At 38.6% G+C, this 25,146-nt stretch overlaps 1 protein-coding gene across 1 annotated transcript; it reads right to left on the bottom strand.

Annotated features, from left to right (window-relative positions):
- Nucleotides 1–23,571, bottom strand: LOC122656746 (probable transcription factor PosF21). Its single transcript, XM_043851382.1, has 5 exons — nt 23,278–23,571; nt 22,497–23,160; nt 9,387–9,519; nt 9,142–9,226; nt 1–503 (listed from the first exon to the last, which is right to left on the bottom strand). Exons 2-5 carry the CDS (start codon nt 23,138–23,140, stop codon nt 130–132), a joined length of 1,236 nt encoding a protein of 411 aa, XP_043707317.1. The 5' UTR covers nt 23,141–23,160; nt 23,278–23,571; the 3' UTR covers nt 1–129.
- Between the last annotated feature and the right edge of the window lie 1,575 nt (nt 23,572–25,146).

Raw genomic sequence — 25,146 nt, 5'->3', positions numbered from 1 at the left:
AGTTTTGACCGTTCTCTAAAAAGTAAGTTATTTCTATCTATCAAATAATAGCTACTCAAAAATCTAGTAACAAACCAAATGAAGATTTTGAACATATGTCAATCCCTCAGTATCAGGCAATTTCTCCCTTTAATCCTCGGATGATGAACTGACATCCATTGTGCTCTCTCTGTTGCTTGGAGAAGTCATAACACCTTTCATTTTCAGGTCTTGCTGCTGGATCTGCTGCTGCTGGACCTGCTGCTGTTGTTGCTGCTGCAGATGCCAAAGGTTGTGCTGTGGTTGTTGCTGTGGCGGCGGCTGCTGCTGCTGTTGTTGAGAGCGAATCTGAAGGTGCTGAAACTGTTGGGTAGCTAAGAGAGATTGCATTGCATGGCTGTTCGGATAGAACTGCTGGTTAGCTCCGAAGGGGGATACATAATTCATCACGGGACCACCATTTGAAATGGCTCCAGTCATCAGTTTTAACATTTGTACTTCATCTCTCAGTGCTTCATTTAGGTCTATCAATAAAAAGAAACAACATAATTTGTTAATAATAAATGAAGAGAAGTAACTAGTTTAAAATAAAATACAGAACTGCTATTTCCATTACAAAAAAATACCCAACTGTTAAAAATGTTGCCCAGTTAAACATTAGAGAGCTTGTCCTCACCCCCTCCCACTACAAATATATTTCCTTATGCTTGTAGTGCACATAAAGCAGGATTAGGTAATCCCAATGGAAGGCAGTGTCAGAGGTTCCTAAGCAAGCTCTGCTCTACAATTAATGACTTGAACGGGTTGCAAAGAGTTAGTTAATTTCTTATTCGAAACCCAATCCAGGCTTTGGCCTTGTTACACAATACTCTAGGTCAATCCTAGACCAATCTGTCACTTTCCGTCACCACAAAATTCTATACCACCAAGGAAAATCAAGTCACTGGACAAATTTTACCTTAAAACAGGGATAAGGTCATGGTAAGACCCATCTATGATCTATCACTGATAAATGTTCACCAACAAAACCACAAAGAGCCTTTCCAGTAGGAGTGTCAAATCCAGGCCTGACTGAGCCCAACCAAATAAGACCGAACCAAACCAACTGTTTAATAATAAGTAATCCAGTTTCAGTTTGGGTTGTGCAATTTTTTGAGTAATCAGTCAGTATTGGTCCAACCCAATTAACCCGATAGACCAACCGATAAAGGACCAAATAACTAGACTGTTAATGATCGATTAAACCAAAAAGGGCAAAAAATGACTAAAAACCGATCAATTAAGCCCAATTAGCCAAAACCATTAAAGACCGAAACCGACCGACCAATTATTAACCAGTCTTGGTTTTCACTGTTAAGGACTGATTACATAATCATTCAGTTTCAGTCTTGGGACTCGGATGTGCAGGACCAAGGCCTGACCGAGACCAACTGGTTGACACCCCTAGAATCAAGAATGTGCTGACAGATTTGAGGGGCTATCCTTGCATCTTAGTCTTGAACCACAGATGTGCAAGAACGACTAAGGCCCAACCAAGACCAAACGAAACCACCTGGTTGGACACCCCTAGAACCGAGAATGTGCTGACAGATTTGAGGGTTATCCTTGTTTCTCACCCAAAATTTAATTAAGTTCTTACATCCTTTCACCGTACTAATGCGAGCATTTCTATTTTCTTTAGGTCGCAATTCGTGCCTATACTGTAGAAAACGAATCTTTGATTCCACCAAAGCAGGTTTTCATTTGCAAATTGCAAACAGGGAAATCTAGTGGATTCAAATTGAAAAACCACTAAAGATATTGAGGAGGTCAGTTGCTCAGTCTGCTAACAATGACCCAACAACAGTAACAAGGAAAGTCAAAAGAAGATACCCCAAGGTTCTAGAACTCGGGAATGGGGACAGGATTGGCCACGGCCAATTCCAATCCGAGTCTAATCCGGATAGGCAGGAATGCAGTTTCAGCAAGGAATCGGCCGATTCTTCCCCAACAATCCACTTTACAGGCCCAGAGTTGGATTGTCCTAAAACAATATTAAAAAATTGCACATATATTCCACATACAAACATGATTTTAACAATTTCATTATTTTTTATAATTAAAATTTCAAAAAAATGGCCATTTCCATGGCCAAATGAATTTTTTTTTTAAATAGTTGATCATCAACATACAAACCACATACTGAAAAATCATGGCCAAATACCACCAATCCAAGGACGAATCGCAAAAAAAGACCTTGGATTGTGTGATGACGCCAAAACCCAAGTTTCGGGTGTGTTGGATCTCCTTCACGGAGTATTTTCCGGAAGATCAGAACTAGTAAATCAGTTGTCCTCCCAAAAACGATAAAGAACTAAAGATGCCAAAATTTCAAGCAATTTGGATTCAAAACAAAGCAGATATCGAGTCCATAATGAACTGGGGGTGGGAACTTGAAGTTGCAGGAAATTGCAGGTCTTTGATCTACTCCAACTGTTTTCTGGACTATCAGCTCTAGTACATATCTTCTACTATCAAAAACGTTAATGTACCTAAAATATCAATCAATTTGGCTTCAAATCAAAGAAGATATCAAGTCTGGAATGAATTGGGGGCGTATAGATGAAGTTGCAGAATTTTCTGGGTGTTCATAGCCTTGATCGGCTGGATCGGGCAGCCTGGATCAGCTGATCCAAATAGTACCGCTTTGGATCAGATAGGCGAGGCTGATTCCGATCCCAATTCCTCGAACCTTGAGATACCCTTGTCTAGTGCCTTTCCTAGAATAGAAAAATGATCAAGGCTATCCGTTCATAGTGATGGAAGAATAAGCAACATAAAGTCATCCCTAATCAACTTCTACTGCTTATCTAAAACACAATAGAAAAAACTCCAACTGCACATTATTCACCTGTGCATTGCTACAATGTTTTAGTTCATAATTTCTTGTCCTACCCTCATTCTTTTCTTGTTTTTTTTCATCGTCCTAATTGCCAAAAATATACAGCATATAATGTCTTATATTATAAATCAAGAAACATTAATGTAGTACAAACATGGGACCATGCGTACTTCTATCCTAAACCTATATGTTTCGTGGATCTTGACAAGAATATCTAATATCAAAATTTATCATCAACTAAAGTATAATTTATGAAACTCTATAGCATGTTGCTCAGCTGTATGTAACCATGTATGTTTTCTCCCTCCTCCCCCCCCCCCCCCACCCCCCACACACACAAAAAAAAAATGATGCACCGAGTAAGGGTAGAAAAGGGCCAAAAGACACTAGCAATAGGCCTTTCTAAAAGCCATTGCACCATGGGCTTCTCTAGAAGCCCTTCTTTGTTTTTCTTGTCTATTTTATTTGATTGTAGTCAGGAGAGTTCAGCCATTGTTAGTTTCTATTGTCTACTAGGAGCTAACATCAAAAGCTTCTAAATAGTTTCGATTTTCTGTTTAGTGAAATTTGTGTCAGCTTTGGAGTAAAGTCCCTTTTTTTCTGGAATCTGTAAGTTCTTACTTTATTAGAGGCATAAAACTAATGAGTCATACTACGAAATTATGGAAGAAAGTGATTGAGACTCACTTGAGACAAGAAACTACTATTACGGAGAACCAATTTGGTTTTATGCCAAGAAAATCCATGACAGAAGCTATTCATTTACTTAGGAGACTCATAGAATGATTTAGAGATTGCAAGAAGGATCTCCATATTGTCTTAATTGATCTAGAAAAAGCTTAAGACAGAATCCCTAAAGAGTTAATCTGGCAAGTACTAGAGAAGATAAGTGTTTAAAGTAAATATATGGACATAATATCTATAATGGTGTGGTAACAAGTGTAAGAATTGCGGGCATAGTTATCAAGGCAGCAAGTCGACCATGGTGTTTTAGAGGGTCCAAAATCAAGGTGACACCATCAAGGCGCCCGCCATGGTGTCCTAGCGCTGGAGAGGGTTGCATGGCGACCTGCGCCATGGCGTCCCTCTTTGATTTCTTCTTCCTGTCTCTCTTTCCCTCTTCGATTTCTTCTTCCTGTCTTCGATTTCTTTTTCCCTCTTCGATTTCTTCTTTCCCTCTTCAATTTCTTTCGATTTCTTCTTTCCCTCTTCGATTTCTTCTTCGATTTCTTCTTCCTATCTTCTTTCCCTCTTTGATTTCTTTCGATTTCTTTCGATTTCTTCTTTCCCTCTTCGATTTCTTCTTCGATTTCTGAATTTTCTTCTTAAAACTTGAGAAACAATAGAGAAAAAATAAAACATGGCTTGAGCATACATCTATTAACACATTAAAAATAGAGAAAATAAAAAATAAAACATGGTCGACATGCTCGCCATGGCGTTGTCGATATATCGACGTGACACCCCTCCACCGACTTGGATCGCCGTGATGCCGTGACAACTATGGCACCCGCCAAGCCATCCAAAGCAACCAAGGAGCCTGGACGCCTAGGTGATGCCTTGATAACTATGATTGTGGGGAGGGGGGTCAAAGTAGTGAATTCCCAATTACAATTGAGTTAAATCAAGGATCAGGTTTAAGCCCTTATTTTTTGGCGCTTATCATAGATAATTTAACCAGAGACATTCAAGATCAAGTTCTCTGATGTATGTTTTTTGTTGATGATATTGTTTTGCTGGATGACACAAAAGCAGGGATTAACGCCAAGTTGGAGTAATGAAGATCAACCTTGGAATGAAAAGGTTTCAAGCTAAATAGAATGAAAACGGTGTATACGGTGTGTAACTTTAGCTACACTAGAACAGATAATGAAGTGGTGAAAATTGATGAGAGAGAAATTTTGCAAAGTGATTCTTTAAGGAATCCGGGCTCAATCATAAATACATAAGATGATATAGAGGATGATGTTTCACAGAAAATTAAAATAGAATGGATAAAGTGGAGAGGTGCATCTGGAGTGTTGTGTGATCAACGTATTCCTTTAAAACTTAAAGGAAAATTTTATAGGACAATCATACGAATGGCTATTATGTATAGTGTGGAATGTTGCAACCTAAGAAGCATTATATAGATAAGCTAAATGTAACTGAGAAGAGGATGTTGAGATGGATGTGTGGCTAAACTAGGAAGGATAAAGTAAGGAATGATCAAATTTGAGCTGATTTGGGAGTAGCTCCGATACATGATAAGCTACGAAAAAAGTTGTTTGAGGTGGCATGGCCATGTTCAACGAAAGCCTTTAGATGCTCCAGTTCAGAGCACTGACTTGACTCAGATTGAAGGACCTAAAAGAGCCATGGGCAGACCTAAAATGACTCTGGGAGAAGTGGTGAGGAAAGACATGCATAGCTTAGGCCTTGTATCAAGTATAACCTCGAATAGAGCTGATTGCAAGTTAAGGATCCATGTAGCCGACCCCATTTAGTAAAGATAAGGCTGAGTTGTTTTTGTTGTTGTTGCTGTTCGAAGTTTTTACCTTGTAACCAAAGTATAGTACATTTGGGACAAGCAAAACATGTAAGCCCAAAAGGGACCAGGAATTTTATGGGTCAGCTTTGTATCCTAAACCTGTCTCTTGACTCTCTGTTTCTGCTGAAACCACATGGACTTGTGGTTATTACTTCGAGGATGGATTTCCTCTAATCTAAGGTGGATTTCTAGCAATCCATTACTCTTCTTTCCTTCTCTTTCTGCAATCAACTCTAGTTACCTCTGTTTACAGAATCTGTTACAGGTCAGAATATTCTTGTTTTGCTAATAAATTTTAGCACTCTGTTTTCTCTGCAAGTTCTGCTATATTGTTACTGTCTAAACTATTAAGCCGTGGTCCAGTTTTCAGTTTCATTTCTGGTTAGTTCCTTCTATTCAAGTTCTCTGACTCCCTTTAATGGATACTTTTCAGTTTTTGGTTGAGTTCTCAGAAAACCTAACCAGAACACCATCATCATTTCTAATCGCACCTGGGTAGAAGAATGAGATCTCAGTCTTTGTCAACCCACAGGGAAAAGGATTCTTACTAGACCACTCAACCTGAATTCCTATTTTTTCTTTTTTTTCCCTAGATTCTCTGCTATTCTTACTAGGCCACTCAATCTCTTTATATCTGTTTCACGTAACGTTACTGGTTTCTACCAAGAATCTCCTCCAATTCTAGCAGAGTTCAATCCCCTACAGTCAACATCAGGTTTTGACCACTGCATTTAAGCTGTCCCCCTTTTTTCATCATTCAACCGTAAATCATGTCAACCAAAACCTCCTTGTCTCCTAAACCTGTATCTCTTGGATCTCTGATAAAAAAAAGCCAACAAAAATAAGTGAACCTTTGCTTGAGGGACATATGCTTACCAGTGCTAAATTTTGTCTTAAAAAGATGTCATTATGTTACTGATGACAACAGAGAAAAGATATCTACACTTGTTGCCATTATGAACAATGATCCGTACATCTCCTTTCTTGGCTGCACATTCTCATGAATATATAACAAGCATTCAATGCACAGCCACAAAGATATATGCCTTCAACCAGGTACAGCACCGTACAACTAATCACAAAAGGATTAAATAAGCATCTATGTAAAACAGGCACATATGTTAAGACTATATTTAGAAAAATGCCCTTCAGATGTTTTTCCCCTTAAACTCATGATACTCCCAGTGTAGGACGTTGTAAAATCATGACACTCTCAGTGTAAAATGTTGGAAAGGATTACTCACTTGATGGACCATCTTCAGTAGAGCAACATATAAAACACTTCCATGATGAATATATTTCACCATTTGCTCACCAACACAAAAAGTCAACTAACTAGACATATCATCTCTCTGGGGTGTTAATTTAGTAACTTCCAATACATATAACTAATTGATTGGAGGCTCATAATCATTTGGGCATCTGCACGACATATATGATAGGAAACCAAGTAAATTATATCATCATGTAAATAACCTAGGGCTTTTCCAAATCATCTGAGAAAGGAAAACAAAGAAAAGAAACAAGAGGTAGCAATACAGTTGTTTTACCAGGTCTGGCACTACAGGTTGCCTGATTTGAGCTACATGGAGGGATGATTTAGCCAATATAGACTGTTGGATGGAAAGGGCACCTAGATCAGCCACGTGTGAAATTGGTGCTCCAAATCAACCATATAGGCATAGTTGTCACAGCGTCTAGGCAACCCAAGGTGTTGAAGGGGGCCTGGATGCAAGGCAACAACAAGACGCCTAGATGCCTAGGCGACATCTTGACAACTATGAATATGGGCCACCATGTTTTAGACCATTCCCCCTATTTTTTTTCAGCTGTTAAATTGATTTGCCCCACCTTTGATTTTCAGTCATTTTTTGAAGCTTTGCTATCTTCATGGCAAGCCTCATCTGGCCTGCAACTTGATACATAAATAAGGATGGATGGAGCCTAATGTAGTACTGTATTTGAAAGACTCAAAACAGTAGCCAAGAGACAAGATCTTTAAATAAAAGAACAATTTGCGATAGCAATAGGACTAAGGGTATTTAGGTCATGAAACAGAATTTCAAACCAGCTATAGGAGAAATCGATTTATACCAAATCAGGTCTGAAATATGAGTTAACAGATTCTGAAAAAGGTATGAAACAGAACCAGAAATCAACAACTAAAACAGTAACCTAGATCAGGGGTAAAATAGCCATTAACCAGGTAATTTTGGCAAACAGAAATTAGGTTAAGATTAGACATTCAATTCTGTATTAATTTTAGGTAATGAGAACAAAACTTAACGCAGAAAACCATAATCGATTCAAGCATGAATCAGAACCTTAATGGAAAAAAGGGTAGAATGGGAAAACTCTAATAATTCGAAATCTGCAGGTCAGGGTATGCTGAAATTCAAATCGAGTTAATGAATTAGGTTCAAGAACATTAGGTCAAAACTTGAGATGATACTAACGGTTGAATTGCTTAAACTCAAAAAACATGTAACGTGTAAATCCTAGGTAGAATAGGAATTTGCAGAAAACTCAAGGTCTGAACTTACTTGTTAATGGGAGAAATTAAGAAGAAGAATCCAATAAATCCGGTAGAATAATAGCAACAAAAGAACATGAACATAAAGATAATCCACCCGGGCTTCTCACCACAAGGTATCAACCCCTTTCCTTGATCACACACAAGGGGTTTCTTGATCAAACACAAGAGATCTTCAATGGAGACAAAAAGCAACAAAAGCAGCAACTTTATTTATCAAATTCGTGTCCAATGCTGACCTCTCTTACAAACTTAAATAGAGGACTCAAAAACAGAGACTCCTACACTAAAAAGAAAAGGCCTAACCCAATCCTTAACTAATAAGGTAACCTAAACTGATTAGGAAAGAGATATTAAAGGAAATAGACTCAAAACAGGACCATAGTTGTCATGGCGTCGCCATGGTGACGCCATGGCGTCCTGGCGCTGGAGAGGGTTGCATGGCGACCTACGCCATGGCGACCCTCTTCGATTTCTTCTTCCTGTCTTCGATTTCTTCTTCCCTCTTCAATTTCTTCTTTCCCTCTTCAATTTCTTTCGATTTCTTCTTTCCCTCTTCGATTTCTTCTTCGAATTTTCTTCTTAAAACTTGAGAAACAATAAAGAAAATATAAAACATGGCTTGAGTATACATCTATTAACACATTAAAAATAGAGAAAATAAAAAATAAAACATGGTCGACATGCTCGTCATGGCAACGCCATAGCGGGCGACATGTCGATATATCGACGTGACACCCCTCCACCGACTTGGATCGCCGTGACGCCGTGACAACTATGAACAGGACTGGACTTATAGAATTCTAATCTAGCCCAACCAAAACACTTAATAACAATTACTTGCAACTTAAATTGAACCAGATATAACCGATTCAATTGAACTAACCCAAAACAACTTAAAAATAACCTAAGTATAAGAAACTAAATCCTAATAAAGGAAATCCCGTATATAATCTTACCACCCATGTTTCATGCCCAAAAAAGTAGCCTATTACATTAAAAACCCAATGGACCAAAGACACAACACTTATTTCTAATAAAACAAAAGCCCATTTCGGTGATGAATCTGCATCACTACCTGAGCACAAATTTGGATGCTAGGCAACTGTCAAACTGCCCATTGCACCCGGCCCGGGCAGCACAACACCTTGTTCTGCTACCACCTTCCAAGTAAAAGAAACTCAAAAAACAAGCAAGAAGGTCAGATCATATCCTTACCATCTTGCAAATGAACCTGTTGCTCCATTGTCTGCAAACGCAGTTTCAATTCAGTGTTTTCAGCAGTCAAACCTGTTGTATCTCTCTGCACATGGGGAGCCCAAATAAAAATAATAAATTAGAACCACAATATAGAACCTAAAAATAGAGCAAAATAAGCACAAATGACAGACCACAACCTCAATTTCTACAAATAGATTTGATTCTTCACTTTGCAGACAAGGGTAATAAAAAGAAAAACATACCTGCAACAATGTCAATTGAGCAGACAGGGTAGTTGCTTCTGTTTGCAGCATCTGCACTTTGCGTTCTAGCTCAGATATGTAGCGCATCTTCCTCTCCTTTGACCTTGCAGCTGACTGCCTATTAGCCCAGATCCTACTCACATGAAACATACCAACAATTGTTAACATTTCATGTGCTGTAATCTAAAAGAAAGAAAAGTTCTTTTCAAAATTCTGAGTAAAAATGAAACTAATTGGTCAAGCATCACTACCAAGGTTTAAAGTATCGGTATCGGGTATCGTATCGGTCGGGCGATTTTAAGAGACGTATCGTATCGGAGATACGTATCGATCAGTGCAGAAACGCATGAAAATGATCAAAATACACATGGAAATACACTTTTGGACACAAAACAATATAAACAAGTAATTTATGTCATATATCATGCATATACACTAAGAATTGTGAATAATGTATAACTAGACAAGTGTGGCACATTGAAATTGTTATAAATTATATACATTAGCATATGTTTTAATTTTTGGAAGAAAAAAAAAATCATTTTTTGGATGCAATTTTCGGTTTTGGGTGAAAAATGCAATTGTAAATGTATACAAAGAATGCAATACTAAGTTAGTTTAACCTATTCTCTATGAATCATACCAAAAAAAACACCAAAATTCAAAGATTTGAACAAAAAAATCAAGTTTTTTTCAAAAAACCTACCTTTCCCTTCAAGAACACCTTTTGATTTCGAATGTGGGTTGTTGGATGCAGCAAATGTTCTGATTCCACCTCCTTAGATCGTCCCAAAAAAAAACCCTATGTCGTCCCTGTTTTCTTCCCCACCCCCCCTTCTTTCCCCACCCCACTAACCCCACTCAGATCCCCGGCGACAACTCTCCCCACCGCCCCTTTTCTTTTTTTCTCTCCCGCAGGTTCCATCAATCCCCCTCTCGCCCTCGTGTTCCGCCAACAACCAGAAACAAAAAAAAAAAAAAAGAAGCGAGAGACAGAGAACCAAGAAAAAAAAAAGTCGAGAAGAGAAGCGAGAAGCCAAAAAAAACATACCTGGTTTTTAAGCTTCCCGCTGCGAGTGGTCGTCCTCCTTCAAAGTCGTTTCACCTCTGCCGTTTCCCTCCCTGGAGTAGCAAACCCTAAATAGGACTCTGTTCTGTAACCCTCAGGCCCCACCCCACGATCCTTTATTTTCTCTTATTCCTAAACTGCCTCCACTTTAATCTTTAGTTTATTTAGGTCTTATTTCCAGAATTACCCCCCCTTCTTTATATAATTCTGTTCTGTTTTCTTCTTTCCTTTATCAATTCTTTTTTTAATTCCTTTTTTTATCTTCCCATTATACCCCTCTAATGCCCCTTTCCTCCACCGTATCCTTATTTTAATCTTAATTCCTAGTTAGTCCTCAATCATTAATTCTTAACCTTATTTTGTCCTTCCTTATTCTAATGTCCCAATAGCCCTTAGAGATTCTATTTATTTACAGCAAAGTCGAACATGCTTACATCATGGAGGTTGATCGGTATGATTTACTCCTTTCGATTAGAGATGGTTTCCGTAAATTGCAAACAGAACTTTGTAATCTCCATACAGGACTTCTTAATTTAAAGACAGGTTGTCGAGAGCTTGCCAATACAATCTTCAGAAGCTGGATCAGATGTGGAAGCAAATGTGGACAACAAAAGCAACGATCAAACTGAAGTACACGGTCCAATCAAGATTGCAGTTGAAGAATTAATTGATGGTCCAATTTCAATTGTGAAACCCCACAATCAGCTTCCCATCAAAGAGATGTTGTTTGCTAACGACTATCAAAAGATTGTGCCAGTATATAATGAGATGCGTTGGATCATCGCCCCATCAAAGCTGATATTTGTGGATACCAATTGAGTGGTACTGATTCTCTCATTTTACAAAACTCGTGGGCGAGATTTTTTCAATACCGGGGAAATTGCTGTAGGTACACTAGCTTGGACCAACCCAAACCCGTTTGGGAACCCAGACCGAGAACCAGATCTAGATATGGGTTTTATTCTGGTAGATATTTAGGAGATCTTTAATTTGGGTAGGATACATAGGAATAGTTTTAGCAAGTTTTAAATTATTAAGAGTCCTAGCATAGTTGTTTCCTTATTGAATTCTGTTTCTTCTATTATTAATACGCTTGTAACCAACGTATTGAGTAGATTGAATAGAATGGAATAGTTGATTGTGGTTTTGAGTAGCCTGCGGGCTGTGTGCAAGCTTCCCCCCCCCCCCCCCTTCTTCTTGTGCAATTTCTTCTCTACCTCCCTGCAACTCTGAGACCTTTCAGAATCTTCCCTTTTCCTAAGGTCTATGGCTACCTCTTTACTTACTTATTTGATGTCATTTTTACTCATTCTTGTCTGTACTACTAAAGATATTCACAAGCTCTTGACCAAAAGAAGAAAAAAAAAAAAAGATAGACAAGTTGAATACAGAATTTTGGAAGTGTGAGAAAGAGGATAGCTTTAACATCCATTTAAATTTTTCTCTTTTTTTTGAGTAAATTACTCTGCCTCCCCTATACTATGTCTTAATAACAGTAAGCACCCCCTGAATTTACAACAATTACACTCCCCTTCCCTAACTGTCAATCACCTCTCCTCTAATTGTTGAAAATACAGGGGAGGTGATTGGAAATCGGGCAAAGTCCAGGGAAGGTCTGAGTAATTTAATCACCCAGGCCATAATGGGGATAAGTGTAATTTACTCTCTTTTTTTGGGTGGGGGGAACAAGCAACAAATTTTGTTGATTAAAAAGCAAAACACAGAAGTAAAAGTGGTAGATGCACACAAAGTTCAAAATTTCGATCGAAATACCGAAATTTCAACGGTTTATATCAGTTCCAACCTGGTCGCAATGAAACCACTAGAAACTTGGCTGGTTTACAAGATTTCGGTCGAGATTTCAGCGAAATGACCAAAACATTTCAGTCATTTTGCCAAAACGGTATAGTGCCATACATAAAATGCCACATTTTGATTGAAATCATAGAAATTTCAACTGCAAGAGGGGTTTTGACACAAAGCTTTGGAACTCATAGAAATTCCGATTTCTGGCCAAAATGCGTAAATCTTTGGCTGTATCAAGGGCATTGTAGACTAGTACAACACATCTACTTCAATCACTTTCTGGATTTGAATCAAGATTTGTGCAAGATTCGAATTTGAAGGTACTCTTTTTCCTCGAACTTAACTTTTGCAACAAAAAAAAAAGGATAAATATAAATTAGTTAGCTTCAGTTTTTATCCATAGGCCGATCTACGACTTCACGGAGTTGGATTTAATTTTCTGTTTTAAAATTTTTGTTTTAATTATCTGATTTGAAAATTTAATATTCTTGAAACTAATTTTTGAAAGAAAAAAAAAACGTCAATATATATTGGTTGGCCTTCAATTTTTTATCCGTTAGACATCATTGGCTGATGTACAACTTCATGAAGTCGGATTTTATTTTTTGTCCAAAAATAGATTTTTATTTTTTAGATACATTTATTTTTTAAAACTTTAAAAAATATGATAAAAAGTAGAGAAACAATTTTTTATTATGTAATTGTTATTTTTAAAAAAATATTACAATATAATTTTTTATTGGGTAAATATATGACTTAGGAAGAAATTAAGAAATAGCTTTCTTGTTATTTTAGAAGTGTTTTAATTGTTGTAGAAACTAGAAAAGCCGATAATGTCGGCATTCTTGTTGCCACAATGTAAGAAGGTTGCAGAATAGCTAACGAGGGACAAGGGATGGGAAGACCTGGCATGGAATCATGGCGTACCCATTAGAAATGACAACTCAAAGTCACAGTGCAATTGTTGTGGGAAGAGGAAACTGGGTGGTGGGGCCAGTAGACTTAAACAACATCTGGCTGGTGGATATAGGGATGTGGCGAGATGCCTTAGAATCCCGATTGAGGTGCAAAAGGCCATGGTTGCCCTCATGAAGGCTAATATACAGAGGAGGTTGGACAGGACGCAGACTGATAGGGCTAGACTCACTAAAACAGCAAGTAACTAAAACCAATCCACAAGTAGGACCGTACGGGATAATTTCTGGCAACAAAAGGGAACCGAGGCTTAGATCAAGCCCCAGTTCTGGTCGACTGTGGAGAATAGGTAGAAGAACAATACTTCCAAGTTTTATAGGAATCCAAGGTTTAGATTGATTGCTCAGAAATAGAAAGTAAGTAAAAGGACAGATTTAGTAACACTCAATAACTAACAAACTACTGATCAAATCAACACCAAAGTTGGGTCGATTTTAGGGCCTGCTCAATGGAGATGGTCCTCTAAATATCTCAACAAGTTGATGCTTAGATTAACAGATATGAAGGCAGGACTGAAATTAGATAGTTACAAAAATTAGTAACTTAGTACTTGTAGCAGATTCAGCCATTAGATGTGAGTGAGATTAAGGTCGATGGAAGGTGTCCAACAGAAAATGAAACCTTCAAAACACCACTTGAATCTGAAGGACAGAATAGTGAACACGTGGTACAGAGAGGCTGCTACAGTGGACATCAAAGGAAGGATGTAGCAGGGTCTTCACTTGGTATTAGCTCAAAGTCAACAGTACTTCAACTTCATGGAACAGCAGGCAATAGCACAGCTTCAGTAGGTATCGGACATTACTTGATGCAGTTGCATTAGACATTAATCCCGTTAAGAGGCCAATGCCGAAGCTTGGGAGGCTCATAAGGTGCTTATGGCAGTCCAGTGGGCTCAAATTGACCTTTGGGTAGTTATATCTTAGGTTGTGCCTTTTATTTCTTGGATTTCATTGTAATGGGCCTAATTAATAAGCCCATAAAGTGGGGATAAAGTTAGTACACAGAATTAGTAGTTGAGTGTTTGAGTTAGATTACAATACTTAATAGCTAGATAGAGTTATGTTTTGAGTTTATTTATTTTATTGCGTGTGTATGTGTGTGTGTGTGCGTGTGTGATTAAGAGTCCTTTTATGAGTCCAATTAGGAATTTTAGAAAGTCTTTATGTCTGTAATACACTCCCCATCAATTAGAGATGATTTTAGTAAAGAATATGAGTTTTTTTTAAGAGTTTTAGTGTTGCTGAGCAGTGCATACGGGATTGGTATCCCATACCTAATTTCTTCTCTTTTTTTATGCTCTCTTCTTCCCTTTTATTCTTTCTACGAAGATCAATCTCATATCTTTTCCCTCCTCTTCCATGATCGATTTCTTCCTTTAACAGCACAGTTGTTTCCTTTATTTTAGATCTGATTACTGTTTGAACATTCAGCCTACTTGCATTTGAGATCCATAATCTAGACTTCCAGACTGCATAATTACTTGTAGAGACAAGGATTGCAGAGAAATAAATTAAAAACAAAAGCGGAGAAGGGAAAATGACCAAGGCCTCTCACCAATGGCCTAGGTCAGTCTCTCACTACGCTGATGGCATCTCACCATGTTCACTGTCTCTCGCAGCAATGGAGGCAAAAGCCAAATTCATTAACCATCAAAATCGTGAGGTTGGGCTCTAAGGCCGTTGGGCTCTAAGGCCCTTGCAATATATAATGGCCTACTTCCTCCAAAATTAAACTAATAAAACAGAAACTACTAAAAGAATAGACCCACACATGTAGTTATGGTGCCTTGTGCGTCTAGAAAAATAAAATTAGAAACTACATAAATAGTTTGTAGCCTATTGCTACCAAATATCCAAAATAGAAACTACTACCTGGTAGCCAATTCCCATTCCTTTGATAACAGACGGTGCAGGTTTTAGATGTTTAAATTTAAAAAATACAGGCCCAAAAAGAAACAATATACTCAAAGTGTGGGACCAACTAATGTCTTATTAGCATAGTACGCTATTATCTCGGTTTCGATGGATCTCGAGACGAGATCACAGTCGATACCCAAATACTACGATATCTCGGCCGAGATCTCGCCAAATATCTCTGTCTCGGTTCAACGGTTGAACCAGACCAACTTAAGTCTTATAAAATCCCCACTTGGAGTCGAAATCTCGCTGTCTCGCCTTTGTTGCTTTCTTGTGAAGGGAAAACTCATACAAAGTGGAAGTTTTGTGATTTAAAGCTTCAACATCTCTCTTGGGAGTTGCATTGCATCTTAAGAACACTTTTAGGTAAAAATTCCTTCTCAAAAACAATTTTTTTTCCATAAAAACATGACCTAACCTTGTTTTGTTGACTATGAAATTATTATATTTAATACAATGTCCACCGATCTATGGATTGAGCTTGATTCCATAACAACAACAACAACAACGTGGTCATTATGATGATCCGGCCCGCCACTCGTTTCGGTACTAGCTTGTATTTATTTAATCTATGTGACTATGTCTCTTTCCAAGTTTCCAACAATTATGAACAAATAGTCGAACCATCACTATGTATGATTATGAAATATGAATATGATGCCTAATACTTAAATGGTTTATGGTTTGATGTATTTTAATTCTTAATGCTTATTTAAGTTGTTTTACACCTCTACTTTAATTATATGAGTTCTAAATATTGTGTGGAATAGCCTAGGGTAGGCCTCACGCACTCTGTAGACTACCAACCTAGCGTCCGTAGTCAAAGGACCATTTTGGGTTTGAATTTGTAAAAATTAATGATTCCACTGTGTTTAGAAGGCCTAATATAAGGTGAATGTCAAGTTTCAGGACCTATCTTGGCCATATGGTCACCAAAACCAACCATCGAGTTGAGTAAAAAAAATACAAGATCGAGAAACCGAGATCTAAAACCTTGATTATTAGTTTAATATCAATTTTTTATGTGTGGGCCACTAGCCTTTCAATATTAAATTATGAGTAAACATCTTGTACACCCCTTGAGGTTTGTTGACCAGTCATGCAGCCCCCAAGATTCTTAAAACCTTACTTACAGACCCCTGGGACTGACGGAATACCCATTCCGTTAGAATGAACAGGTTAAGTGATGGTGTCAGTAGACCATAATCTGTAAATGACCAAAATTCCCTTACGGCTATTGGAGTTACCAATAATACCCTTTTGGATAAATTAGAATCTATTGGAGCAAAAATCGAGTTTGAGGAAGTAACCTACAACTCTATAGAGAATCTGTGAACGACGACCATGGCTGCCGCTGTTATACACATCATCGCAGGAGCAGTCATTGTGAACCTAAATGACGGTCTGTTTGACATTTCGAAATCATCCTTTTCTGGTCACATGTAATGGGTTTTGGGGTGGCAAATTGCAAAAAAAAAAAACTGTTGGGTGTTCGCCGGGGCATATAGGCACTCCGGTGGCCTACGTTGGGCTCACCATTTGTTTTTATTTTTCTTTCCTTTTTGTTTCCTGAAAACCCCAAATCGCAGAACCCTCTTTCTTGATTGAAATCGAGTTGCCCTGGCCCTATTTCAGATTTGGACATTGGAATATCAATCGTCGGTGCCTGGCGGTCGCTCAATGGTGATTTTGAAGGCCACCGGGCTTTGGTTCAGCCGCCACAAGAGGCAACAATCAGATTTCCCAAAAACCCTTTCTGTTTCACCATTTTCAGAGGTTTTGGATGGGTTTTTAAGTTTTCCGGCCTATAGACACCGGGATTGAGTTCGCCGGCCCTCTGGTTTGGCCACCGCAAGAAGCGGCAGTGGAGTTGTTGAAACCCTAAAATGTTTCTGGTTTTGCGATTTGGTGAAGGAGGCGAGGGAATATTCCCTCTCCAATTCCTTATTTACTTTTGGTTATTTTGAAAAAGATGTACAAAGCCTATTTTGGTTTTTTACATTGTTACACTAACACCTAACTAACACCGTGTGGTTTATGTTTAAAAATCTTGGGGGCTACATGACAGGTCAACAAACCTCAGGGGGTGTACAAAATGTTTACTCTTATATTTTTTTGGAATCAAAATTTAAGTTTTTTTTTTAATAAAAGTGTCATTATTCTACTCAAAAATCTAAGACGTGTTTTAAACTCGTTAAAATCATTTGCCATTTTTTTGGCACTGCCTTATCTTTGGAATCAATTCAGAAATCGGCAAAATTATTGACGGCCAAAAAGGGAAAAAATGGCGTTTAATATGGTCCAGCCACTCTAATGCCACTGCATCACTGAAACTACATCTCACTTAAGTTGTCAGTCTTTCTGATGCAGCCAGCAGAAGGAGAAAGGGGAATGGCTGATTGTAATGCAATTCAAGGAAGAAGACTGTTCACATGGTACTGTTCATGAATATCTTTTGTGGGCCCATGTGGCCAGGCGGCGTAGGAAAAATTGAAGCTGCCGATATCTTTGAGTTTCTAAATCTTTAGTTACTATTTTCATCAGTTCTTATGATTTTTTAATGCTACTAAGTCAATAGCTAGGCTAAGTAGGAGTTTCTATTTTCTTATAGTTTCTATTTCTTTTGTTAGTTATTTTTTTTGGGTAAATGGCACCAAGGGTACCCAACGTTTTGATAAATTGTACCATAGATACCCGATGTTTCACATATTGCGTTTGGGATACCTCAACCAGATTATAACCAACCTAATTACTCAACTTTTTCCTATTTCCAATTTTACCCTTGTAAATAATTATTTTAGTTTTTAAAATAAAAACTTGATGGGACCCACATCACTGTCCCTTCTTCTTCTTCCTCCTCTGCAACTCCACTGGCCTCACCCTTTGCTGCAACCCAACCATGGTTTTTCCCAAGTTTGACGACCATGTTCGAAGAAACACTGTTGTGATATTGTGATGTTCTCCATTTGTATCCCTCTCACTTCTCTTTCCGCTTAAGCTCAATATCGTGTTGTTCGGAGAGGGGGCACCGACTACTTCTTCGCACTCGGCAGTTGATGGCAATCGGTTCACACCAATTCCTTTAAGGAATGATCTTGTATCCCCCCTGTAGATTTCTAAGCTGCGATCTGGAAAGTAAGAAACAGAACAAGATTAAAGGACATCCAAGCCAAGTTTATATCGAAAAGATCTCCAGGATTGAGTCGGAACTTGGTTAGTAAAGACTATTAAAGAGGAACAATAAATAAAGAAGAATCATTGGCATTTAGGTCATAGATCTAATAAGTAAGGAAAGATGGAAAGAAAACAGGGGATTTGTGTTCTGATCATGAAAGAAGATGCTGCATACTACACATCGGCTTTGGAGGGCGAAGAATGACTTAAAGCTCACTTTTTCAGTTGGTAAAGATTGAAAAAAATGGAGAGAACAATGAATCCGCGCAATATATGGAGCTGCTAAGCGTACATTCGAATCTTTTGGGAAGCATAAGCAAAAAGTAGAATATTTGAAGCAAAGGCTCTTTGCATGTAACATTAAGATTGAAGACTAGAAAAGCCAATTACAGAATGGGAGTTGAATCCCGAGATCTGTGTGACTGTGAGAACACAAAGGAGAGAATCACATGTGTCGCACCAGACCTAAGATTCCAAAACGGAAGTATTACACAGATCTAACACCCATACAAGGAAAAAATTGAAACAAAAGACTGACCAATGAAAACGAAGAAGTGAAATAGAAAGAATCCATGGATAAACATTAGAGTACCTGAGGATGTGAATGCCTCATTCTAGGAGTTCTTTTGAAGCATAAACGGGGAATCAGTTGAAGATGAAACCAAGGAAAGCATGAGATTCAGCTGCAACGGATGTCGACTATCCACAGTGCTCACGGGGTGAGGTTGTGGGGAAGGAACAGAGGAAGGGGGACACGAGGAGGGTGGGGAGTGATGGTGGGGTTGGGTTTCAGTAGGGAGTGGGTCCAATAGGGTTGCAGAAGAAGAAGAAGAAAAAAATACTTATTTATAAGGGTAAAATTAGAAAAAGAAAAAAATTTGAGTAATTAGGTTAATTATAACCTGATTTAGGAATATCCCAAACGCAATATGTGAAACATCAGGTACCTAAGCTACAATTTGTCAAAACATTAGGTACCTTAGATGCTATTTACCCTTTTTTTTTAAGCTTGCTTGGCAGCCAAGTTTCTCCCCACACTATAGGGAGTTTCTATTCTTGTAATGGAGTAATACTCATTATATTGAGAAAAAAAATGTGTTCTCTATAGTGATGCATGGCTACTGTGGTGAAGCAGCAGCAACCCTACGTCGTTAAGCCTAGGTTAGGTGGTGGTGAAGCCAGGTCATATCCCCCTTTCCCCACTTTCTTCTACTTTTATTTTCTCTCTTTTTCTTTCTATTTCTTCCTACTGTTCTGTCTTCCTTGAGTTTACTTTTAGGTAGAGGGATAGTAAAACCGCCTGTGTGAGGTAAGCTATCGGGCTGCACCAATGAGGCCGGGATGGAGAATCATATAGAAGGGGCAGGGGGTCATTGCAAAGGGGGGAAGAGAGAGATGGACACAGTGAGCGCTAGCATGCAGTATGCGGGCGGTGTGCCCAGCCTTTTCCCTTACTTTTATTTCACTGGTTTAGGTGACCTGTTATTACTGCCATATTGCTAACAAGTTCCTACAGGTTTCCTTCACTGTCAGGCACTCACCGTTCTCTGATCTGTTGGTACCTCCAACAGTCCACAATATCAGGATATGTTTGGACAACCGACAAACTCTCTGTTCTGTCCATCAAGTGTTCTATACTTTCCTTGTTACTGCAGGGTTTTAAGTAATGTTTCAGTTGCTCTCTATTTTGGCTAAAGGACTTAACTTTCTATTTTGGACAATAGAACCCTTGAATTGAGTCCTCCACCTAGTATATTGTTCCTCCATGTTAGCTCCTTTAGTGTCAGAATTAGATGGTCAACAGACTAGCCGATTGAAAGTTATGTCAGTTTTTTGTTCAGTTGCTAAATCTGTTAAATGCTAGGTTTCTAATTCTGTTACATGTTGTTACAGCCGATCCCACCCTTGGATCTGTTTCATTTTCAGAAGGACGTCTCACCCTAGTAAAAGGAATATCTGATTTAAATTTCAGCTCTACCCGACCGTTCGATGTTGTTTTATTTGACTTCTACTATTCTGCCATATAGTATTCTGTCATAGGATCATTGTGTTTCTGTCCTGTGGTTTGTGTTCGATTATCCCTATCTTTGCAATCTTAGAACACAACAGATCGATTCCTTGGTTTGGCCTTAATTTGTTCTTGAGATTTGGCTTTGTTTAGCAATAGCAATTTCTGGAAGATTCAGCAGCAGTAGATTGTGATTAGATTGAGTTTTATTTGTTTATATTTCTGTTTTACAATCAGATCTAGCTCTTTCCAGTTTGGAAAGTCTGTTAGCAGTTAGATTATTTTCTATTTTGTTATCGTGTAATATTGGAAGGAATATACATGTTTCACAATTAGAGGGCGGGCCTTGGTGCAACGGCAAGGTTGCTCTGTTGTGACAAGAGGTCACGGGTTCGAGTCTGGAAACAGCCTCTCTGCTAAAGCAGAGGTAAGGCTGCATATATTATGACCCTTCCCAGACCCCACAGTGGCGGGAGCCTCGTGCACTGGGTACACCCCTTTTTTTATACATGTTTCACAATTAAGGAAGCTGATCCCTACTCTATATAAAGGGATCAACCCCCAAAGTTATACACAGAGATTATCAGTTAATGAATTGTCTAGTGCTAGTCATATTCCTGGGTGGATTCTCCTCAAGCGAAAAAGTTGAATTCCCAAAGCGTAAAAAGGTGGGTCGAATGGTCGATACTCGATACTACAGTGATTTCTGTTCTTTCAAATTCTATTCTTCTACTTTTCAGTCCAGCAAGACTTACTTCAGTTAACCATCAAACAGGTCAGACTTTCATAGCGTTTACGGTCCTGCACATGCTCTGATTTTATTACAAGTTTCAGCAACCAGCAGGTCTCAATTCTGTTCAGTTTGATCTGAAACTTTCTCCATAGCTTCCTTTTACATTTCCCTGCTAGACCATACCACCATAATTGATTCCTATGTTTACAACATACCCAATTTACTCACATGCCCTGTTTTTCCACAAGTTCTGCCCCAAATCGCATCTTGCTAACAGACCCAAATTTCCTTGAGATCGCAGCCCCTGATAGGCCCTACCAAAACCATCCTTCAACCAGAGTTTCATCCCAAACCGATCTCGGAGAGAGATCAGATTTCTCCTACAGAGAAATTTTGTTCTAATTCCTTGTTGCTTGTCTAACCTTTGAGCAACCATATTCTATTGTTGTTAAGATACCTTCTGTTCTAGCCCAAGCCTATATTCCAATTTCCTTGTATCCTCTAATTGAGCCTTTGACAATAAGCCCTAATTTCTTTAATTAGGTTTAGGGTTTCCATAGGGCCACCACTTTCATTAGAAGTCAAGGTATAACCAAAAAATTGTAAGCAAAGATTTATCATGAAAAAGTTATGCAAGGACAGATTTTTCCTGAACTCCGATATGATTCTTGCAGTTCTTCAAGGAAAGTATATACTGTGAATTTCCCTCCATGCCCCATCCTTCTCTTGGATACTAATTATTATTTATTTGAAGCAAAACTCCACATGCAAGGCCCATTTAGTGTGTATAAAAACCAATTAATTTGCAGATTACATATAAAAATTTATAGAAAGGGATGTAACAAAAATTACAACCAATTAATATCGTTCAATTATTATAACCTTGTCCAAAAACCCATAATCAATCTTTTGCCATAAACTAGTGAGTCAATAACATTTATTTATTAACAGAACACTCATTAAATATGAATTAAATGTTTTCCATGTTTGCAAATGAAATCACAAAAAATTTTACGCTGCATTTATTAAATACACCACTCCATTCATTAAAAAAATAAAAAAATACCATAGAAGCGAATAATTTCCAAAAACTGAAAAATCTCACCAGAAACTTAAAGCAATGGTCAATAAATAAACACCTGAAAGCAGTAAGTAGAAATGTGAACATGCATTCCTACTTTTTAGCACACTGAACCATATCCATAGGGCTCCTTGAAGTATATAAATGAATTGTTCAAAACTCAACAGAGCACATTGAGCAATGGATAAGCTACCTAACAAAGAAGTGTTGACTTATATAACATGGATATGCTCAATGAGCAAGGGACAATGCAGAATCCAGTGCAAACTAATATTTAAACTAATGTACCATAAGAATGCTCATTAACTTTACAAACATTTAAACTCATGTCTCAGTAAAAGTTACCTCTTTGCGCGCTTAGGGTCGATGAGAGCAAGGTCAGCAAGCTTAGCAGCTGACATAGCTTTCTTGGTTTCTGCTGGAGAAGCACAATCTGGAACAAGCAACTCTGGCTTAATAGAAGTTGACCCATCCATGGACTGGCTGTGCTGGTGCCTAATCCTTGGTCTCTCATTAGCCAAGTTCTCAGATAAAGCAACTCCAGCCCCCACCGCTCGAGTGGAGGCTGCCCCCGAAGATGACTCACCTAATTGCAATCCAGATGTTGCAGAAGACGAACTTAATTTCTCCATATCAATGTACATAGAGAAGAAGTCTTCCTCAGTATCATCTGATAACGAAGGACCACCTTCTCCCGAACCCACAACACCAAGGTCGCTATCGAAACTAATATCATCAGGTAGACTGAGTGTTTCGGATTGGGCTCTCCTGTGTCCAACATTCCTTGGCGGGAAATCAGGCATTCGGCTGATATCATGGCTGAAATGGCTGGAATCCGTCGCTGGGGCTGATGGTGGCAGGATAGTCGAAGAAGACGACGAGGCATCAGACTTGCTATTGAATACATTTCCAGATGAAGGAAAAGAAGAGTAACGAGCTGAAGGAGGCGGGAAAGCTCCTCCATGGCTCGGGGATTTATCCTTCTCCATGAATTATAATACAAAAAAACCCTGAAAGATGCAATGAAAGCCAAGAAAAAACAAATGGGCTTTTTAAAATCAAACGAAAATCAAAAAAGAGAGAGAGAGAAACCAAGTTTAGTTCTTACCAGAATCTGCAAAGCCCTTTAACAGAAACACCGAGTTTCCTCAAAACCCATGCAAATAAGAATTGAAAGCTTCGTCAAATAAGCAATGCAGAAGTTCTAAATTCGCAACCTAAAACTTCAAATCGTTGAAAAACTCCAACAGCAACGAATGAGAAATGAAAGAAGCCCCAGAAACCAGAGATATAAGCTTCCCTTCCAATCCTAACAAACAGCCACTTCAAACAAATCAATCGATTCATAAAACAATTTTCCTACGAAAATAACAAAAACCCTAGAAATGAATCAATCTCATCACCTACTCAACCACAAAACACAGAAATTTTAAAAGAATAAAAAATGATTTGCCTGTCGAAGAGACTTCCATAAAATGTGACAAACACAATCTACAGCTTAAAACTTTACAAAAAAATAAAAGTATGGGATAAAATATTTACAGGGAGAGGTAAGAGAGAGGGAGACAGAAGATCTGATGAAGTCTCAGACAATAAGCAAATGATTAGACAGAACTAGTCGCGCCTAAGCTGTTCATTCTTTATATTATATACCGGAGAAAGTTGTCTGTGGGGGAGTGTGCCCTACGCTCAGGCTGGAACGAAATGACAATCCCACCCCTACGAAAGGTGATATTGATCATCCTGTTGATGCGGTTACTCGTACTCCCATTAGCCCCCGCATATGCAGATAACTCTTACCCATGGACCCTGATCTTCTACGGTGCACTGCCCGTAGTGACGAGAGCGGCACAGAATGTGTCACGTGTGTAATAACCGCCTTATCCTTACTTGAGCAAGGCATTGGGCAACGGGTAAGACGATCATTGCGCGCATGACACACTTTGCGCCGCTCTCACTTCTAGGAGCAGGCCCGCCGTAGAAGATCCCGATTGCTTACCCATTATATAAACATGGATGACCTCATGTTAAAGAGAGATCTTTTCACCATTTCTGTTGTTATCCTTCAAATGAGTATTCTTTCATTGGCCGGCTTTAGCCGCAACCCTTTGGTTTTTGTTTTTTTTTATGGAAAATAAAACTATATTAAGAAAGGGTGAGTCTGTTTGGTTACTTTGTAACCGGACTGTTTTACCATCCAAATAATGATGTGGCACTATAACAAGTCATCTAATATTGTAAATTCTCAATATTGTACGACCCTCTTCTTCTTTCTCCTCCTGCTACGTCCCTTTTTTTCTTGATTCTATTGCGGGCACCTTATTTTCAGGTCCGGTACTCTCACTCCCTTTTGTTTGGGCTTCAGCTTCGGCTTCGGCTCCTTTTTCCTCTCTCCCACTTCCTTCCTCAATCCCTGTAATGAAGCACAAATACGTACGCTGCCATTGAACTCTGCAACTTGAACTGCATAAGAGATATTTGTGATTTATCCTCTTGAATATTCCATCAACATCTTTGTTGGAGCTAAACTTCAATTTGATGCACCAATTTGGAGTTTACATTTTCTTCCCATTATGGGTGATTCTCTGCCTTAAGAACGAGCACATGTTGTCATGATTTGCATCTTTTATTCCTAATTGTTTTTGCTGGTAGTTCTATACCCTTCTACTACTTCCAAATTCTTCGGTATATCGTTTAGGTTTTCATTTACTTTATGCAAGTATCGATGTTTGTTGAAACCCATCTGGAGGATGGGTTTTGATTTGATTCACCCATAAAATTCACTTCAACGTATCATCCATCATTTCACATAATGTTGGCCAAGTGGGTGCGGAGGAACTCGGCAATATCAACCAATTGCTAAGTGTAGGCTTAACCTCACCGTACTTGCTGGTCTTGAGCCTGAGGATATTGGTCTGAAGCGCAAATACAGTCTGAAATATCAATTGATGGAATCCTGGGGAATGGATGGCTTAAACATCATGTCCTGCTCACT

This window comes from Telopea speciosissima, chromosome 3 (assembly GCF_018873765.1).
Source record: "Telopea speciosissima isolate NSW1024214 ecotype Mountain lineage chromosome 3, Tspe_v1, whole genome shotgun sequence".
Classification (NCBI taxonomy): Eukaryota; Viridiplantae; Streptophyta; class Magnoliopsida; order Proteales; family Proteaceae; genus Telopea; species Telopea speciosissima.
This window is presented reverse-complemented; position numbering and strand designations above follow the sequence as displayed.

Excerpts from the sequence above, each read along its gene's own strand:
- LOC122656746 (XM_043851382.1), bottom strand. The coding sequence starts at position 23,140 with ATGGAGAAGGATAAATCCCCGAGCCATGGAGGAGCTTTCCCGCCTCCT. Across the intron at positions 9,520-22,496 it reads GACCCTAAGCGCGCAAAGAG|GATCTGGGCTAATAGGCAGT; the intron begins GTAACTTTTACT and ends TCATGTGAGTAG. Across the intron at positions 504-9,141 it reads ACAGGTTCATTTGCAAGATG|ACCTAAATGAAGCACTGAGA; the intron begins GTAAGGATATGA and ends TTTTATTGATAG.